We start from the raw sequence: 13575 nt of genomic DNA, 5'->3' as shown, positions 1-13575 counted from the left end.
TCATCTTCAAGCTATTCTGGAATAGTGGTTATATCTCATGAGAACATGGATTCCGTGATGAGATCACTTTTTTGAGACATACTAGAAAAAAACTATTTTTAACAAACGCCTCAACAAATCATCTTTAAACAGCAATATGTTGGCACTAACATGAGTTTACGCAGTAGGATATTTAATCTCATACGGCCATTCTGTTGATGTGCTCACTGAAGCACTAGCAGTTTAAAGCGACACCGCTTCGTGATTTCCTCAATTTAAAAAGATGTTACAAATTTGTTATCAATCATTTTGCAAATTTAGAGGTCTCGCGGCCCCCCTGAAAATGCGTCGCAGGCTCCCAGGGGTACGGCCCCCGCGGTTGAGAACCAATGCCATAAGGGATCAACAACTGCAGTATTTCTGCACACAATGCTAGCCTTATGGAGTCGGAATTTCTAGGCCCTCCATCCACAAGGGGCGCTAAAGGGATGGAAATCGTCCATTGTTTTTTTGGTTTATTTTATAGGGTACAATATTATCACCATGATGCTGTGAAAGAGTAACTACATCGTCTGGTTTTGTAAGTGACGACATCGCTTATAAAATTGATGCAAATCTATCCAAACGATGCTCCCCACTTTCAAAACTATTTATAGTAAATAGCTTTGCCGCTTGCGTCGAACAAGGGTGCAAGTATAGTCCCAGTCCATGAATACTTGACTCAATATTCGTCAGATTACATTTTCATCTGCCCAAGACATAGTCCTACTATAGAAATTAAACATGAAACGGCAACGACCGATTTTGCCGCTTCGTTCCGCTTCGCCGAGGCTGGAGTGTAGAATTGTTTTGCGTAAGCCACTGTTGGATTTCTGGCAATCCAAAAGCTATCTTCCCGAGCGCAGAAATTATTGAATCTGGTCTTGATCGAAAGCTACTGTTGCACCGATTCCGAAAATATGAATAATAATAATGATCAGGCGCTGATCCACCTAGAATCCGTCCTCCAAGTCTGAAATATCGGCATTGTCCGAACAATCGGAGAGTCGCAACGGATCATTGTTATTGTCATTGTGTTGCGATTACCCGATTGTTCTGAACAATGCCGATATTTCAGACTTGGAGGACAGATTCTAGGTGGATCAGTTCCTGATCAATATTTTAATTTATATTTTCGGAATCGGTGCAATAGTAGCTTTCGATCAAGACCAAATTCAGTAATTTCTGCGCTCGGGAAGATAGCTTTTGGATTACCAGAAATCCTACAGTCGCTTACGCAAAACAATTCTCTACTCCAGCCTCGGCGAAGCGGAACGAAGCGGCAAATACGGTCGTTGCCGTTCCATGTTTAATTTCTATAGTCCTACACTCAAGGTACAATGCGATGTATTGAACAGATATGAGGATGCCGAAACGACAAGCAGCTGCGGTCTCTTAATCTGGCATCCACCTCGGCCTAGTTGCCCGATGTCGCAATCTTATTCGATGTTAATCTTTCTTCGTCGCTGTTTCTTGCTCTTTCTCTTTCTTCATCGGGTCTTTATCCAACCCGGCTCCGACTAAATCCTACACACTGCTCCCTAGTAATCCGTTCGTATCAGCAAAACTAAGAATTCGAATCCAGCCAAAACTAAAAAAATCCAGCGGATGTCCAGTCCGTGCATAGCTGCACAAGTACACATGTCCCGCACTAGATACTTACACGCTTACGTACCGGCCCGATCGGAAGAACACAACCCACGGTACGCACACATACGGTACTGTATTGCGTAGTATTCACGCGCGAAATAATACTGATTCCGAAGATCGGCAGGAATTGAAAAACGGCAGAGACGCATCAGCACACCATATCACTCAGTCACTTCCATTCCTCTTAGATTTACAATATACGACGAGCAATTCGATATGAAAGATATTGCGTGTAAAAACAACTAACTGATAACGTGACCAGCGCAGCCGCATTACTACCTCTGAAACGGAAGCAAGCACACTCAGCCTAGGCACACTGCACCTTTCCGTAGTTACTACTACGAACAAAAATGATGGAGACTGCAAGCACAGTTGCGAGTTTGGTGAAGATTAGGCTTTGATATAATCCTACATTGCATCACAGTGTCAAGATACGAGCGTATAGGATCGGATAACTTCGTCACGAGCTCTCGGCAGGATCACCGATGGCAGTTAGCGGTATCTCTTGTTCGGACATCTCCGACGACCTAAAGAAATGTCAACAGAAGTTAAAACAGTGGTTCTCAACCGCTGCGTTCCTGTCGGTTTCTGTTTTTGTATTTCATGGCGATTCGACATCTATGATCATTTTACACCAAGGCCATATTGCTGATTCCTGACCTGCCGTACGGCCCACTTTCGTTCTAGGCTTACGCGGATGGGATAGCAAGGAGCCGGTACTCAAAATACATGTATGTTACAATTTTCTATCTCAATTTATAAATGCAAGAAGTTGGACGCTTGTATATCAACTAGAGCAGTGATTCTGGACCGATATGCCGATTGGATTGCTCAGGTGTGCCGGGAGCAAATGTGAGGAGGAGCCTATAGATCAGGAGTCGCCAACTCAAAACTGGTCGCGGGCCACTTTTCAAATTTCATAGTGGCCGCGCGCCGCAAGAATGCAATATCGAGACAAAATAGACCGCACTTTTAGCAACCATATCAGCTGATTCTCCCTCGATGGAATTCTATAGCCATTTCAGGTAGTGAGTAATAATGATGTTGGACACGGGAGAATAGCGTATTTTGAAACAGCAACGACAATATTTTGAAACTGAAATCAATTTCAGCAGTTTAAAATGCTTTACTCAGCGTTTTTCTAAAATATGAAATCAGGTCGCGGGCCGCGTGTTGGTGATCCCTGCTTTGAACCTCCAACACTGAGGAAGTGATTCTAGAGCGGGTCAACCTCGGTCGAAACTCGCAACCTATTTGTGTTGCAGTTGTGTATCGTGCCACTACGCTACTCGCCACTCCGGTTACTCAAAGTGCTAGGGTGCCGTGAACTAGTTCTCCCTTTGATAGGGTGCCGCGAGGTCAAAAAGGTTGCGAACCAATGGATTAGAGAAACCAAACCTCGTATTTTGAATTGATTTAGAAATATGGAACGTATTTTATCTCGTCGTAATATAGAGTTGATGGTCTACTTTGGACTTGCACAACGCTGCAACTGTTGCACCAAACTGTTGAATAGTAGCCTACAACTCGTTCAAGTCCAATTTTATACGAGAGCTAAAAGGCTTTCGGAACAGGCTAGCAGCCTCGTCAAGTATTTGCAACAGATACAACGATGATCTCGGTACTGAAAATAATCATATTTGTGGTAGACAAGGCGTCATCGTTGGTACTCGAGTGAACTCGAAGTAACTTATTAAATTTATACTCAGGTAGAATTAAAGATAAGTCAGTAAAACAGTAAGTAATCTAGGCCTAGCTTTGCCTAGAATAGTGACAACTGCGAAGTAGAACTGAAAGTGGCCTTTAATATTACCGCTTGAGTGTAAGTAGCGGCAGGCTCGCGACGAAATCCGATTGCCCTGATTGTTATGTGCGGAGTCTATACTTAATACGAAATAATTATGTTTAAAATCAGCGCCAGAGCCTGCACGCGACCTTCATTGATCTATTTTGTTTTCGGACCATACTTTCTCCCAAACCAATTGCGCCGAATGAAAGGTAATTCAGGATAGGTATTGGTCTCGCATCGACAGTCGACACAGACGCTGCGCGATACAGTCCAGTGATACAGACAACAAAATGGATTCGTAACTCGCAACGAGAGGCGCTTGGTAATAAACAGCATTGGCTGCATCCTAAAAATAAAAGTTCAAAGATGGGCAATGGGCACTTATACTTGATGCGGTGATAACATGCCTAGAAAAGCATTACTGCGCGCATTCATAGAGTGGGACTCAACACTCTGCACAACTAATCAATCAACTTAGGCAACACTGGTGGCATGTTTACACGCGTCATTATGTGGACCACGTACAATAGCGTACGTGCACTATGAAGTACACCGTCACGAGGTTGAATGTAATGAAAACCCAAACACCGACATTCAGAACACCCAGCCGTCATCGCTATTTCCGCAACGACTCATTGCGCGAATGCGCGCGAGTCGATGCGTATGACAAATCAAATTTCAGTCACACCGAGACTGATGTTTTTGCCGCGCCAAAACAGAATTCTTGTCGACCGGGTGTGATACACAAACCCCATACGCCTGAATCCACAGCGCATCGTGCATGTAGCGGCGGTTACAGACACGCAGTCAGCCAGCAAGATTACCGGACCACAATCCGACATATCGACCACAGACCTACAGACACATGCCGTATTTATTTTCGTCACTTCTTTTTGTGTTATCTTAAATCCGGTTAGCATGCGTCTTATTCACATGCTGTAGGCCATTGTGGGTGTCTGATTGAAAGACTAATCCAAGTCGTTGCGGCCCCTCCTGTCTCTTCCGTTTATCGCAATCGCGTGGTGTATATTGAGTTGATAAAAATTTTGATAAATTGATGATGGTGATGATGACACCAAATTTCACCAAAACATCATTTTGCAGCATGACATTAGCAAAACGAGAAATACCGACGCCTTTTTGCAATCCATTTTCACCTTCACATGCAATTCCAAACAATTCCCGCGTCTCACAACCGAAATTTTCAGTTTTGATCGCCTTTTAAAGCGATCCGCCACGTTATATCTGCGCCGCGGGTAGCAATACGTCGAAAGTCACTGCAGAAATCTTCCCCATTCCGGACAAGACTGTAATCAAACCGCATGAAAAGCGGCATCACAGACGCTCATTAATAAACGCAAATGCCACGCAGAACCAGGAAATCTCTTAAATTACCGTGGACTGAAAGACAACACGTACGCACGACGCATAGCGTATGCAAGCGCCGTAATACGCGCGAAAACGGGAAGCGTGCTACAAACGGACACGCGGTACGTAATCGCACGCTGTTTACAACTGAATAAACCAACGCAAACGTGTAGTCCACGTTACCGAAACGATACAATTCGTAAAGCATATAGTAGGATGTCTTAGTACTGAAGTATAAGAAACGATTTTCTGGACGTTCAAACTACCTCAAATGGAAGTAGAAGATGAAGGACTGGAAAATACTCAACAATGAAGTTTTAGAAAGTAGATTTGACAGATTTGGAGGTTTCTACTTCCGAAATTGTCAAGTGCATCTTAGCGTCTAACGCCAGCATGACCCATGACACCAAAATATGCGCAATTTTCGCATACTTTATTCAGTTACCGTCACGCAGGCGGTACTTCGTTACGACAGTTTCACTCATAAGAGTGATGCAAACTTATCCTAAAACAGCTTTGTAAAGCAAGTAAGTGAAGTACAAGTCTAAATAGTTAAGTAGGCAAAGCTTACTGAGTAATTTGAAAAAATAGAAGTACCTACTAACCTAGTTACTGACCACCACTGAATACTAGGGGTGTTCAAAATTTTTTTTCAAATTGTACTGGCAACTTGATAAAATTGTTATATTACATATGAAAACACTGCACACAAATTTTGACGCAATTCCAACCTTTAATGTCATTGCTGTAAGGGAAAACGTTTTGGATTTTATAATCAAAAAAAAATATATTTTATCTTTTGCATTTCAACTGGTTACCCCATGAAATTGTTAGATTGTCTGAAAAAACGATGCACAAAGAATCTGACTCGATTAGAACCAGTAAAAACGAAGTTATGGATGTTCAAATTTTGCGATTTCAAATCATAATAGTTAGCAATGCCTCCATCGGTTGGAACTGCTCCAAAATTGGTGCGCATGTGCAGCCTTTCATTAGGAAACCTAACAATTTTATCAAGTATCCAGTAGAATTTGAGAAAAATGTCATTTTTAACACCCCTACTGCACACTCACCCCTCACGCACCTATATATAAACGAACAGTCTCATAACCACACGATTCGGCAAGGGTTTACCTTCTTTTACGGCCGGCAACGCAGCAAGGCTGCGGGTCGTCAAAAAACGTAAGACAGGCCACGAACAGAAACGAGAAACATATCGGAATAGCGCCGACGAAATACCTCCACGAAAATGCTTTCTGTAGAAACGAGACCGAGTTAATTAAGCCGCGAATCACAGTCATCATAATGCCCGCTTTCAACTGACATTCACAGCGGAGGCCAAGTATTAAAAGTAGAAATGGTGATTTCCAATCAAGCAAAAAAGTAAGTATTGCAGGCCTAGTTTGTTGTTAATCGCAGTAAAGCCCCCGGAACTGAAGGCATATATACATCGAATTTGATATTTGATCAGACATCACTGGGCCATTGTCGACAAGCAAGCGTTCTATTTCACATCGTCTGCTACTACAATGCTGTCGGCAAGTACACGCTATCATTTTTAGTAACGGAATACACAGAGCCGAAAAGTAATGTCCCATATAAAGAGATAAACCTCACCTCGTGAGCTTTAATGGCGACCGCTACAGTGATTGGTATCTTCAAGCTTAGGCCCATAGTGGCGACGAGCGGTGACGTCAAAAAGCAGGCCCTGCAAAGTCGGAAGTAATACTACACGATACCCGCGCGTTATGTAAACTTACACCTGCTAAAAGCGTGCCATTAAAATTGCTTCAACCAATTCGTAGCTATATTGAACACAGGCAATGCTCAAGACGAAAAAACGTAGCAGCGCAAATATAGCTGGGAAATGTCTAATTGTCTATCCATCCACCATGGCTAGTTTAAAGCAAAGCTTGTAGGACAGACAAAAACACTCACCACAGCCACAACGCTTCCGCCACGACAGTGCCGATCAGGCCGTGAATAATCAAAGATAAGATAACTTTATTGCTTGGCAACTCGAACGTTTCCACTTTAGTGTAATGGAGGATAAGCATACCGGGCCACAGAAGAAGAAACGTGAATAAACCAACGAAAGCTGTGAAAATAATTAAAAATATTGATATCAAAGTACAACTAATCATCGCATGGAAATAATTGGCTTCACAACACCGAGCTAGTGGCAGAAGAGATGAGGAAATTGGATGCTTGCAAAAAACAGACATTGCAGTCCAGAAAACCTATCAAATAACTACCAATCCGAATCATTATGGCATTTACCTCCTGCATACGTGGGAATGTTACATCTTGATACGTTGAAGGATGTTTGGAATCAGTAATAGCAAGATTACTTTCATACAGGTGTTGTTAGACGGCGGGTAATGCCAAACAGCCGGTCATAGCTATCAGACTGTCGGAATTTGCCATCGAAAACAGCTACCTAATAGCCGGATACATCGACTAAAATATCCTCCGCTGGTAGCGGTAATAGCAGTACCTGCAGTAGGATTTTAGATACAAGAAAACGCAATATGCTGTATCAATACAAATATAAAATTGTGTATAATGTACCTGTATCCAAGTTCCGCTAAGGACAAAATTATACTCAAAGAAAGAACAGATGAAACATGATACAGTAGGTGTAGGATAAAGGTAATATAGACAATGGCTAATTAACAGTAAACGAACACATGCACATGAGGAATCGATACCGAATCGGGCATACGAATACTTCCTAGCAAAGGCTACTGTATGACTACAGACAAACGTGGTAGCTTTACATGACGAAACGAAAAAGTGTGCCAAACAGGATTGCTCTGAATCTGAACTATGTATATACATTGTACAGTACATGTACGGACACATATACTTATCAGCGAAACCAGGAAAAAGAATATAAGGGGACTGAAATGACTGTGACAGTGCAATCAGAAGTAGCATCATATCTACACAGTCCAACAGAGGCTTGATGAGTGATGACATTGCATAGGTTTGAATATTCCTTCTTGTCTAAAGTGATCACTACAACACTCACGCAGAGACAGAACAGGCTCATGTTACCCTAATGTACACAGAAGGAAATTGACTCACCTAGAAACATAACAATATTCAAATTCTCCCCGGCAATCCTCCGTAACAAAACAACGTAGACTGCATAGCACAATGCACCAAAAACTGCCCAAAAAGCTTCCGCCTCTAATGTACTACTAGGGTCCTGGCCGCCGGAAATGCAAACGAGCACGGCGCCAGCAATGCTGAAACGAAGAAGATTACCACTTGATGTAAAATACGAAATTTCTGCTTCTGTCTGAAATTTCTTTTCTGAATTGGGTATTGAGCTTTGAGTCAAGATGAGCCGCTCATGCGTGTACCTCATATCCTGACTTAACGGTCAAAAAGATGTATCTTTTAGGCAATCCCAAGTAAATAATGCCAATTTATAATTGAACAAAAATGGTTTACAATTTGTCAATGTGGGAATCATTAAAGTCAACTCGGATTCCAGTATTTCAATGAATTTGCCAAGCCCTCCTGACAAGTGAATCAACGTAAGACGTTTGACATGTAAAGTGAGCCCGTGAACTGACGCGGTCAAATTAGTGTACAATTCTATTCGAGTGCAAGCATGAACAATGCTCTCAAAGGCCGAAACACTACCTACAAAGAAAAAGCAGTGACCTACGCTTAGGTATCCTCAAAAGAGTAAATCTTCGTTTAGCGTATTTGTATTTACCCATAGACTGTGGCGACCATTCAAATTACAAACACTTCCCAGAAAGTAACACAAAAGAGCCAATAGCAATGCTAAGCAGTGTAGTATCGACACTTTTAACGCAGTCATGACATACGGACCATAATATTGCCTAACAGCTCAGCAAATATCACTCTTAAAAATTATGTGAATCTACTCATAATAATTCACATTGTTAAACCAACCAAGCAGAGTGAGCATCCCATGAACTGTATCAGTGTCAAGTTAAATGAACAGTACTTCAATATCGAGCACGTCTGCTTGCGAATGAGACTCACCATAATAAAACTGCGAATATTTTACAGACAGAAATCTTATCTCGGTCGTCCAGAGGAAACATAGACGACAATAGAAGTGTAAATACGGAGCACGAGGAAGATAAGACGTCAACCACCGTAGAGTCGGTCTTCATCACCGCTTCTGCGTAAGCGACGTTCCCGGCAAAAAACTGCAAAGCAAAACAGGTAGGGTATTTAGTGCCGGGTGCGGAACTCGGAAGTTACTACAGACAATAATGCCGAATGATAGATCTGAATATAAATTTCTAGTCAACACCAAAAACCGATGTACCAAACCATCGGAGCCAACAGTATCATTGTAAAGTGGTTTTCAAAATGACTTGTAATCAATATTCTGCTAATGAATTTAGAGATATTCATGACGAGTGAAGATGGGAAAATGTGGAGTTGTGCATGACCCTACCTCATTTGAGAATCAAAGTACTTTAAAACGTCAACACAAAGGAAGCAATTACCTTAATGAATTTCATTTTATATGCATCGCTATGGTGGAAAATAGCAATATTACACTTTTGCGGCCATAATTAAAGGACTATAAAGATATAGGATTGACAAAGATGTTGACCAGGTGTATAATACAAATCATACTTTGGAAAAATACAATAAGTGCTGATCATTATAAAACATGGTCTGCCATGCTACAGTCACTGTTGGAGTACAAGAGGTAAGAAACCAAACTCATAGAGTATGTTGCAACTTGCGGATATAAATAAATTCTTGAGTAGGGTTTTTACCTGGACTTATTCCGATACACAGGTCAAATGCAAAAATGTCATACTTACTACAAGTGCAAAAACACAGCTGATTCTCGCTATTTGACCAACGCTTAAGTTTCGCGACGAGCGGAGTAATGACAGCTTGGCTCTTAATGCCGCCAAATGCGGCATTCTAGCAATTCTCGCTGCAGAAGTATCTAAAATATAAATGCGCATTTCGAAGGATAGAACATTGTGCTATTGTAAGCACAAATACATCACAATGATACCGTACATGATAAAATCTACATTTACAAACACTATGATGCATCAGTGTTCAAAAGATATGCAGTTGTCTGAATACTTTGCAACAAAGATATGAAAAACAGGGCAAGGAGCAATTTGATATGAACACTGATTCAGCTGTATATGGACTATGATTCCATGATATGCACAGTCATAATCCCTATACCGGAGTCAATAAGTCATACATACTGAGGTTGTCTGATTCAAACAACAGATGAGTTGCATGTTTACAAGAATACAGGATAATGGCCATGCATCATAAATCATCGGTGAAGTTTTGGATAGGGATTATTTGCAAAAACATACCAATCAAGTAACCGACTAAATATGAAACTTCAGATACCGTATTATAGCAATAGATCTAGATATACCAACAATTAGCCTACACTTTGACTAGATGACCTTACTATAAAGGCCGTATCGCATCTCCGCCGTCAAAGCATCTGGATGGTGCAGGCGAAAAAGAATATCATATCTTTCTCTCTCACTTACACACACATGAGGCATTGCCTAGCATACCAAATACAGCTTCTGGCGAATTAGTAACTTCTATCACTGCATTTCTTAGTCTTACATCACTGCATTTCTTACAGTCTGTCTGTCTGACTATCTAAGTATCTATGCATGCCATGATACCAGTTGCAACGTATGTTACTGGCTGAGTGCTGGGCCGGGCTTTTCTAGGTGATGGGTTCGAGATCGTCCTTACAAATTTCAGTTGGCTTAAATTACTGCTCGACTAATCACAGATATAAAATCTCTTCTAGCTTGGGCAAATATCAGGTTGTAATATACACCTGTTGGTTAGGGCCACGGTCACAACTAATGCTAATGCACACGACACCATGTCACTTTCAATTACCAGTACGCGAGATTAGATCTGAAATTCAGTTCTACCTTCATATTTTTCAGACAAAGATGCAATCAATGAAGTCTCTAGATTTGTTTCAACGATGATCAATATTGTGAAATGATTGAAATTTTCGGAACAAACAATCCAGAATGGTTAGCCACAACCAAATTACCTTCTAAATGCCGAACTTCCATCAATTCATTGAATTTTACTCTTCGAGGTTCAGCATCACTGTCCAGGTCAGACTGATATTTGGTCGGTACATATGAAGGCTGACTCTGAAAATCGATTACTTTTACAATCACATTTTTACTCAAAAATTTTCACATTCATCTCAGTCAACTTACGAGAGACTGGTAATATCGGTAATCCACTCCGTCATCAGTATCTGTGTCTGTCTCCCCAATCTGTAATAACATATTCAACTTGAGAACAACTGGAATACAATGTTAAACCTCCACAGGACATACCATCAAGTATTGTCCTGGATAATCGTCGCAGGCACAGCGAAAACACTGCTTTCTCCAAGTCTTAATCATCAAGAATCCCACGAGATAAACGGAGAACATGGAAATACTCAGATAAGTTGACGAATACGGCTTGTTGTAGCTCAAATCGGAGAAAACATACTGTGTATAAAAACAAAGATTATTTAAAGTATTGGTAGCATCATGAACAAATATAGCCTACATATAATAATCAAATAGCCTTCAACTCATTTGGAATTTTTATGATAGGCCTTATATCATGATAGCATAGGCCTATATGAATATCTAGGACAAGTGTGTTTGCCAGAGGCTGACACAAATGCAGCTGTCAGACAATTTTCAAGCAAGTGATTGCTAATTTGGACCAATTTTTGACCTAATCCGTTGTATTATATAGAAAGCTCGCATCCAAGATCCAACCAAAATATTATATTCATGTTATCATCTCTAAGAACAACGTTAGACAATTGTAAATGATGATACTGAGATTGAATTGAGCTTAGTAATAGATACAAGCAGTACAGTGAATGTACTGTAAATGTATACTGTAGTGTACATATAAACTACAAAGTAACATAATTTGGCATGTTTGGATTACATGAAGTTCATTAAATAGAAATAGGATAGTGTTATTAGGATAGAACCGAAATTGGTCTTACCTGGTACAGAATAACTGAGGCACAGTCGATTATGACCACGACAATTAGCAATATAATCCCCAAGCAAAATTTCCCAACTGTGCGGTTAGAATGGTCCGCCATCCTTCCAGAAACGGACAGTTGACTAGCATTTGTCGTCATGTTACGGTAAATGAAGGCTTCCACGTAACATACTTTTTTGTGCACGTGCGAAAATACACCAGTAACAGCAAAAAATCTTTTTCCGGAGTGAGAACCTAAGGCGTACCAACTCTCCGCTTGCGCCAAACGACAAACACCAGAAGTACTCAATCACATCGACAACACAGTAACATTATCAACATATGCCACCGAATAACAACTTCACAACAAATACTGAACATTCGTCATGCATGAATAACTTTGTATACTGAAATTTCAGGTGCTTGTTGCCTTGATAGAAAGAATGAGGGTTGTACTGACTCAAGTCATGATTCAACTCGAATCAAACTCGAGTGACGATTTTCTGAGGACTCGACTTGACTCGAGTCATTTTCTCAAAATACGGAAATGTATCGACTCGACTTGTTTTGACTAGACTTGGACTCCGGCCATTGCGCATGACTCGAACCAAGTCATCACACGACCCGACCAAGACCGACATTTCGTTGTAATTTCGAAGAATTGTAAAGTTATTGTAAAACCACCCCATTGAGATTTCGTCTATTGGTACTGGTATTTGAAAATGAGACCAGAAGCTGCTAAAAGTGAGGGAAATTAGAATATTATATATGCGAAACATTCGACAACAATAATAATATTAATCGCTGGGTTATATTTTTCGTCTGAACAAGTCACACACAATGTACAATGCGATAAGACACAATGTGACGTAATCAATAGATTGGAGGATGTCGAACGACACGCATGCAGTTGCGACCCTTTTAATTGCGATATCACCGAACAGCGATTTATAAATGGGTTTAACAAGACTTTGACTGGAAATTGAGCAGTCAACACGATGACTTGAACTCGGACTCGAGCCATAATACCATGACTCGGACTTATCCCACTTCTCGATGACTTGGAGTCGGACATGACGCGGTCGTGAATTGAAAATGACTCGACTTGACTCGAGTCAAAACTATAAAAGTGAGATGGACTGGTGACTCGGAGCCTTTGCGACTTGATTACAACCCTGGGAAGAATGATACGTGATATGTCATTTATTTGAATTATACTGCATGTTCAGAATTGGTGGACATTGATCTACAGTGAAATCTCATTTACAGATGCTGAAAGATAAAGAGCACACTGCTTGCTTAAAGTAGTTGTGATGATAAAGCTACGATATCATTTTTATTTGCCGCTGGACTGGCAGAGTCAATATTCAATCATAGTCGTCAGATTAAATTTTCATCTGATCAACACACACACCACACAATGTACCATGCGATAAGACGCAATGCGATGTAATGAACAGAGGAGGATGCCGGACGACTAGTTGCGGTCTCTTAAACTGACATAAACCTCGACCTAGTGACAGGTCACAGTTCTTTTTCCGTGGTATCTCTATCCCACGACTCTTTCGTGCTCTTTCCATTCATTGTGATTGCGTTCTTTCATCGGGTATTTTTCTGGGCTCTTTCGCCGTCAAGAACAGCGACTCGGGGGAAGAGGAGCTCAGATGAACCTACGACGCGGAATCGAACCCGGGCCACCCGGTAGCAGGTGCTTATCG

The 13575-nt window shown here is 41.1% G+C and overlaps 1 protein-coding gene across 1 annotated transcript; it reads right to left on the bottom strand.

The window, feature by feature from the left end:
* Positions 1–1722: 1722 nt before the first annotated feature.
* On the bottom strand, positions 1723–12201 carry LOC145439219 (solute carrier family 35 member F5-like). Its single transcript, XM_080316717.1, has 11 exons — positions 11877–12201; positions 11200–11358; positions 11077–11136; positions 10902–11007; positions 9658–9788; positions 8855–9024; positions 7916–8079; positions 6764–6923; positions 6443–6533; positions 5960–6081; positions 1723–2195 (listed from the first exon to the last, which is right to left on the bottom strand). Exons 1-11 carry the CDS (start codon positions 12015–12017, stop codon positions 2129–2131), a joined length of 1371 nt encoding a protein of 456 aa, XP_080172843.1. The 5' UTR covers positions 12018–12201; the 3' UTR covers positions 1723–2128.
* Positions 12202–13575: the final 1374 nt, after the last annotated feature.

The sequence above is a fragment of the Botryllus schlosseri genome, chromosome 5 (genome assembly GCF_051294905.1).
Source record: "Botryllus schlosseri isolate E-star chromosome 5, Bs_hap1, whole genome shotgun sequence".
NCBI lineage: Eukaryota > Metazoa > Chordata > Ascidiacea > Stolidobranchia > Styelidae > Botryllus > Botryllus schlosseri.
The sequence above is the reverse complement of the archived record's forward strand: the minus strand, read 5'-3'. Positions and strand labels throughout refer to the sequence as shown.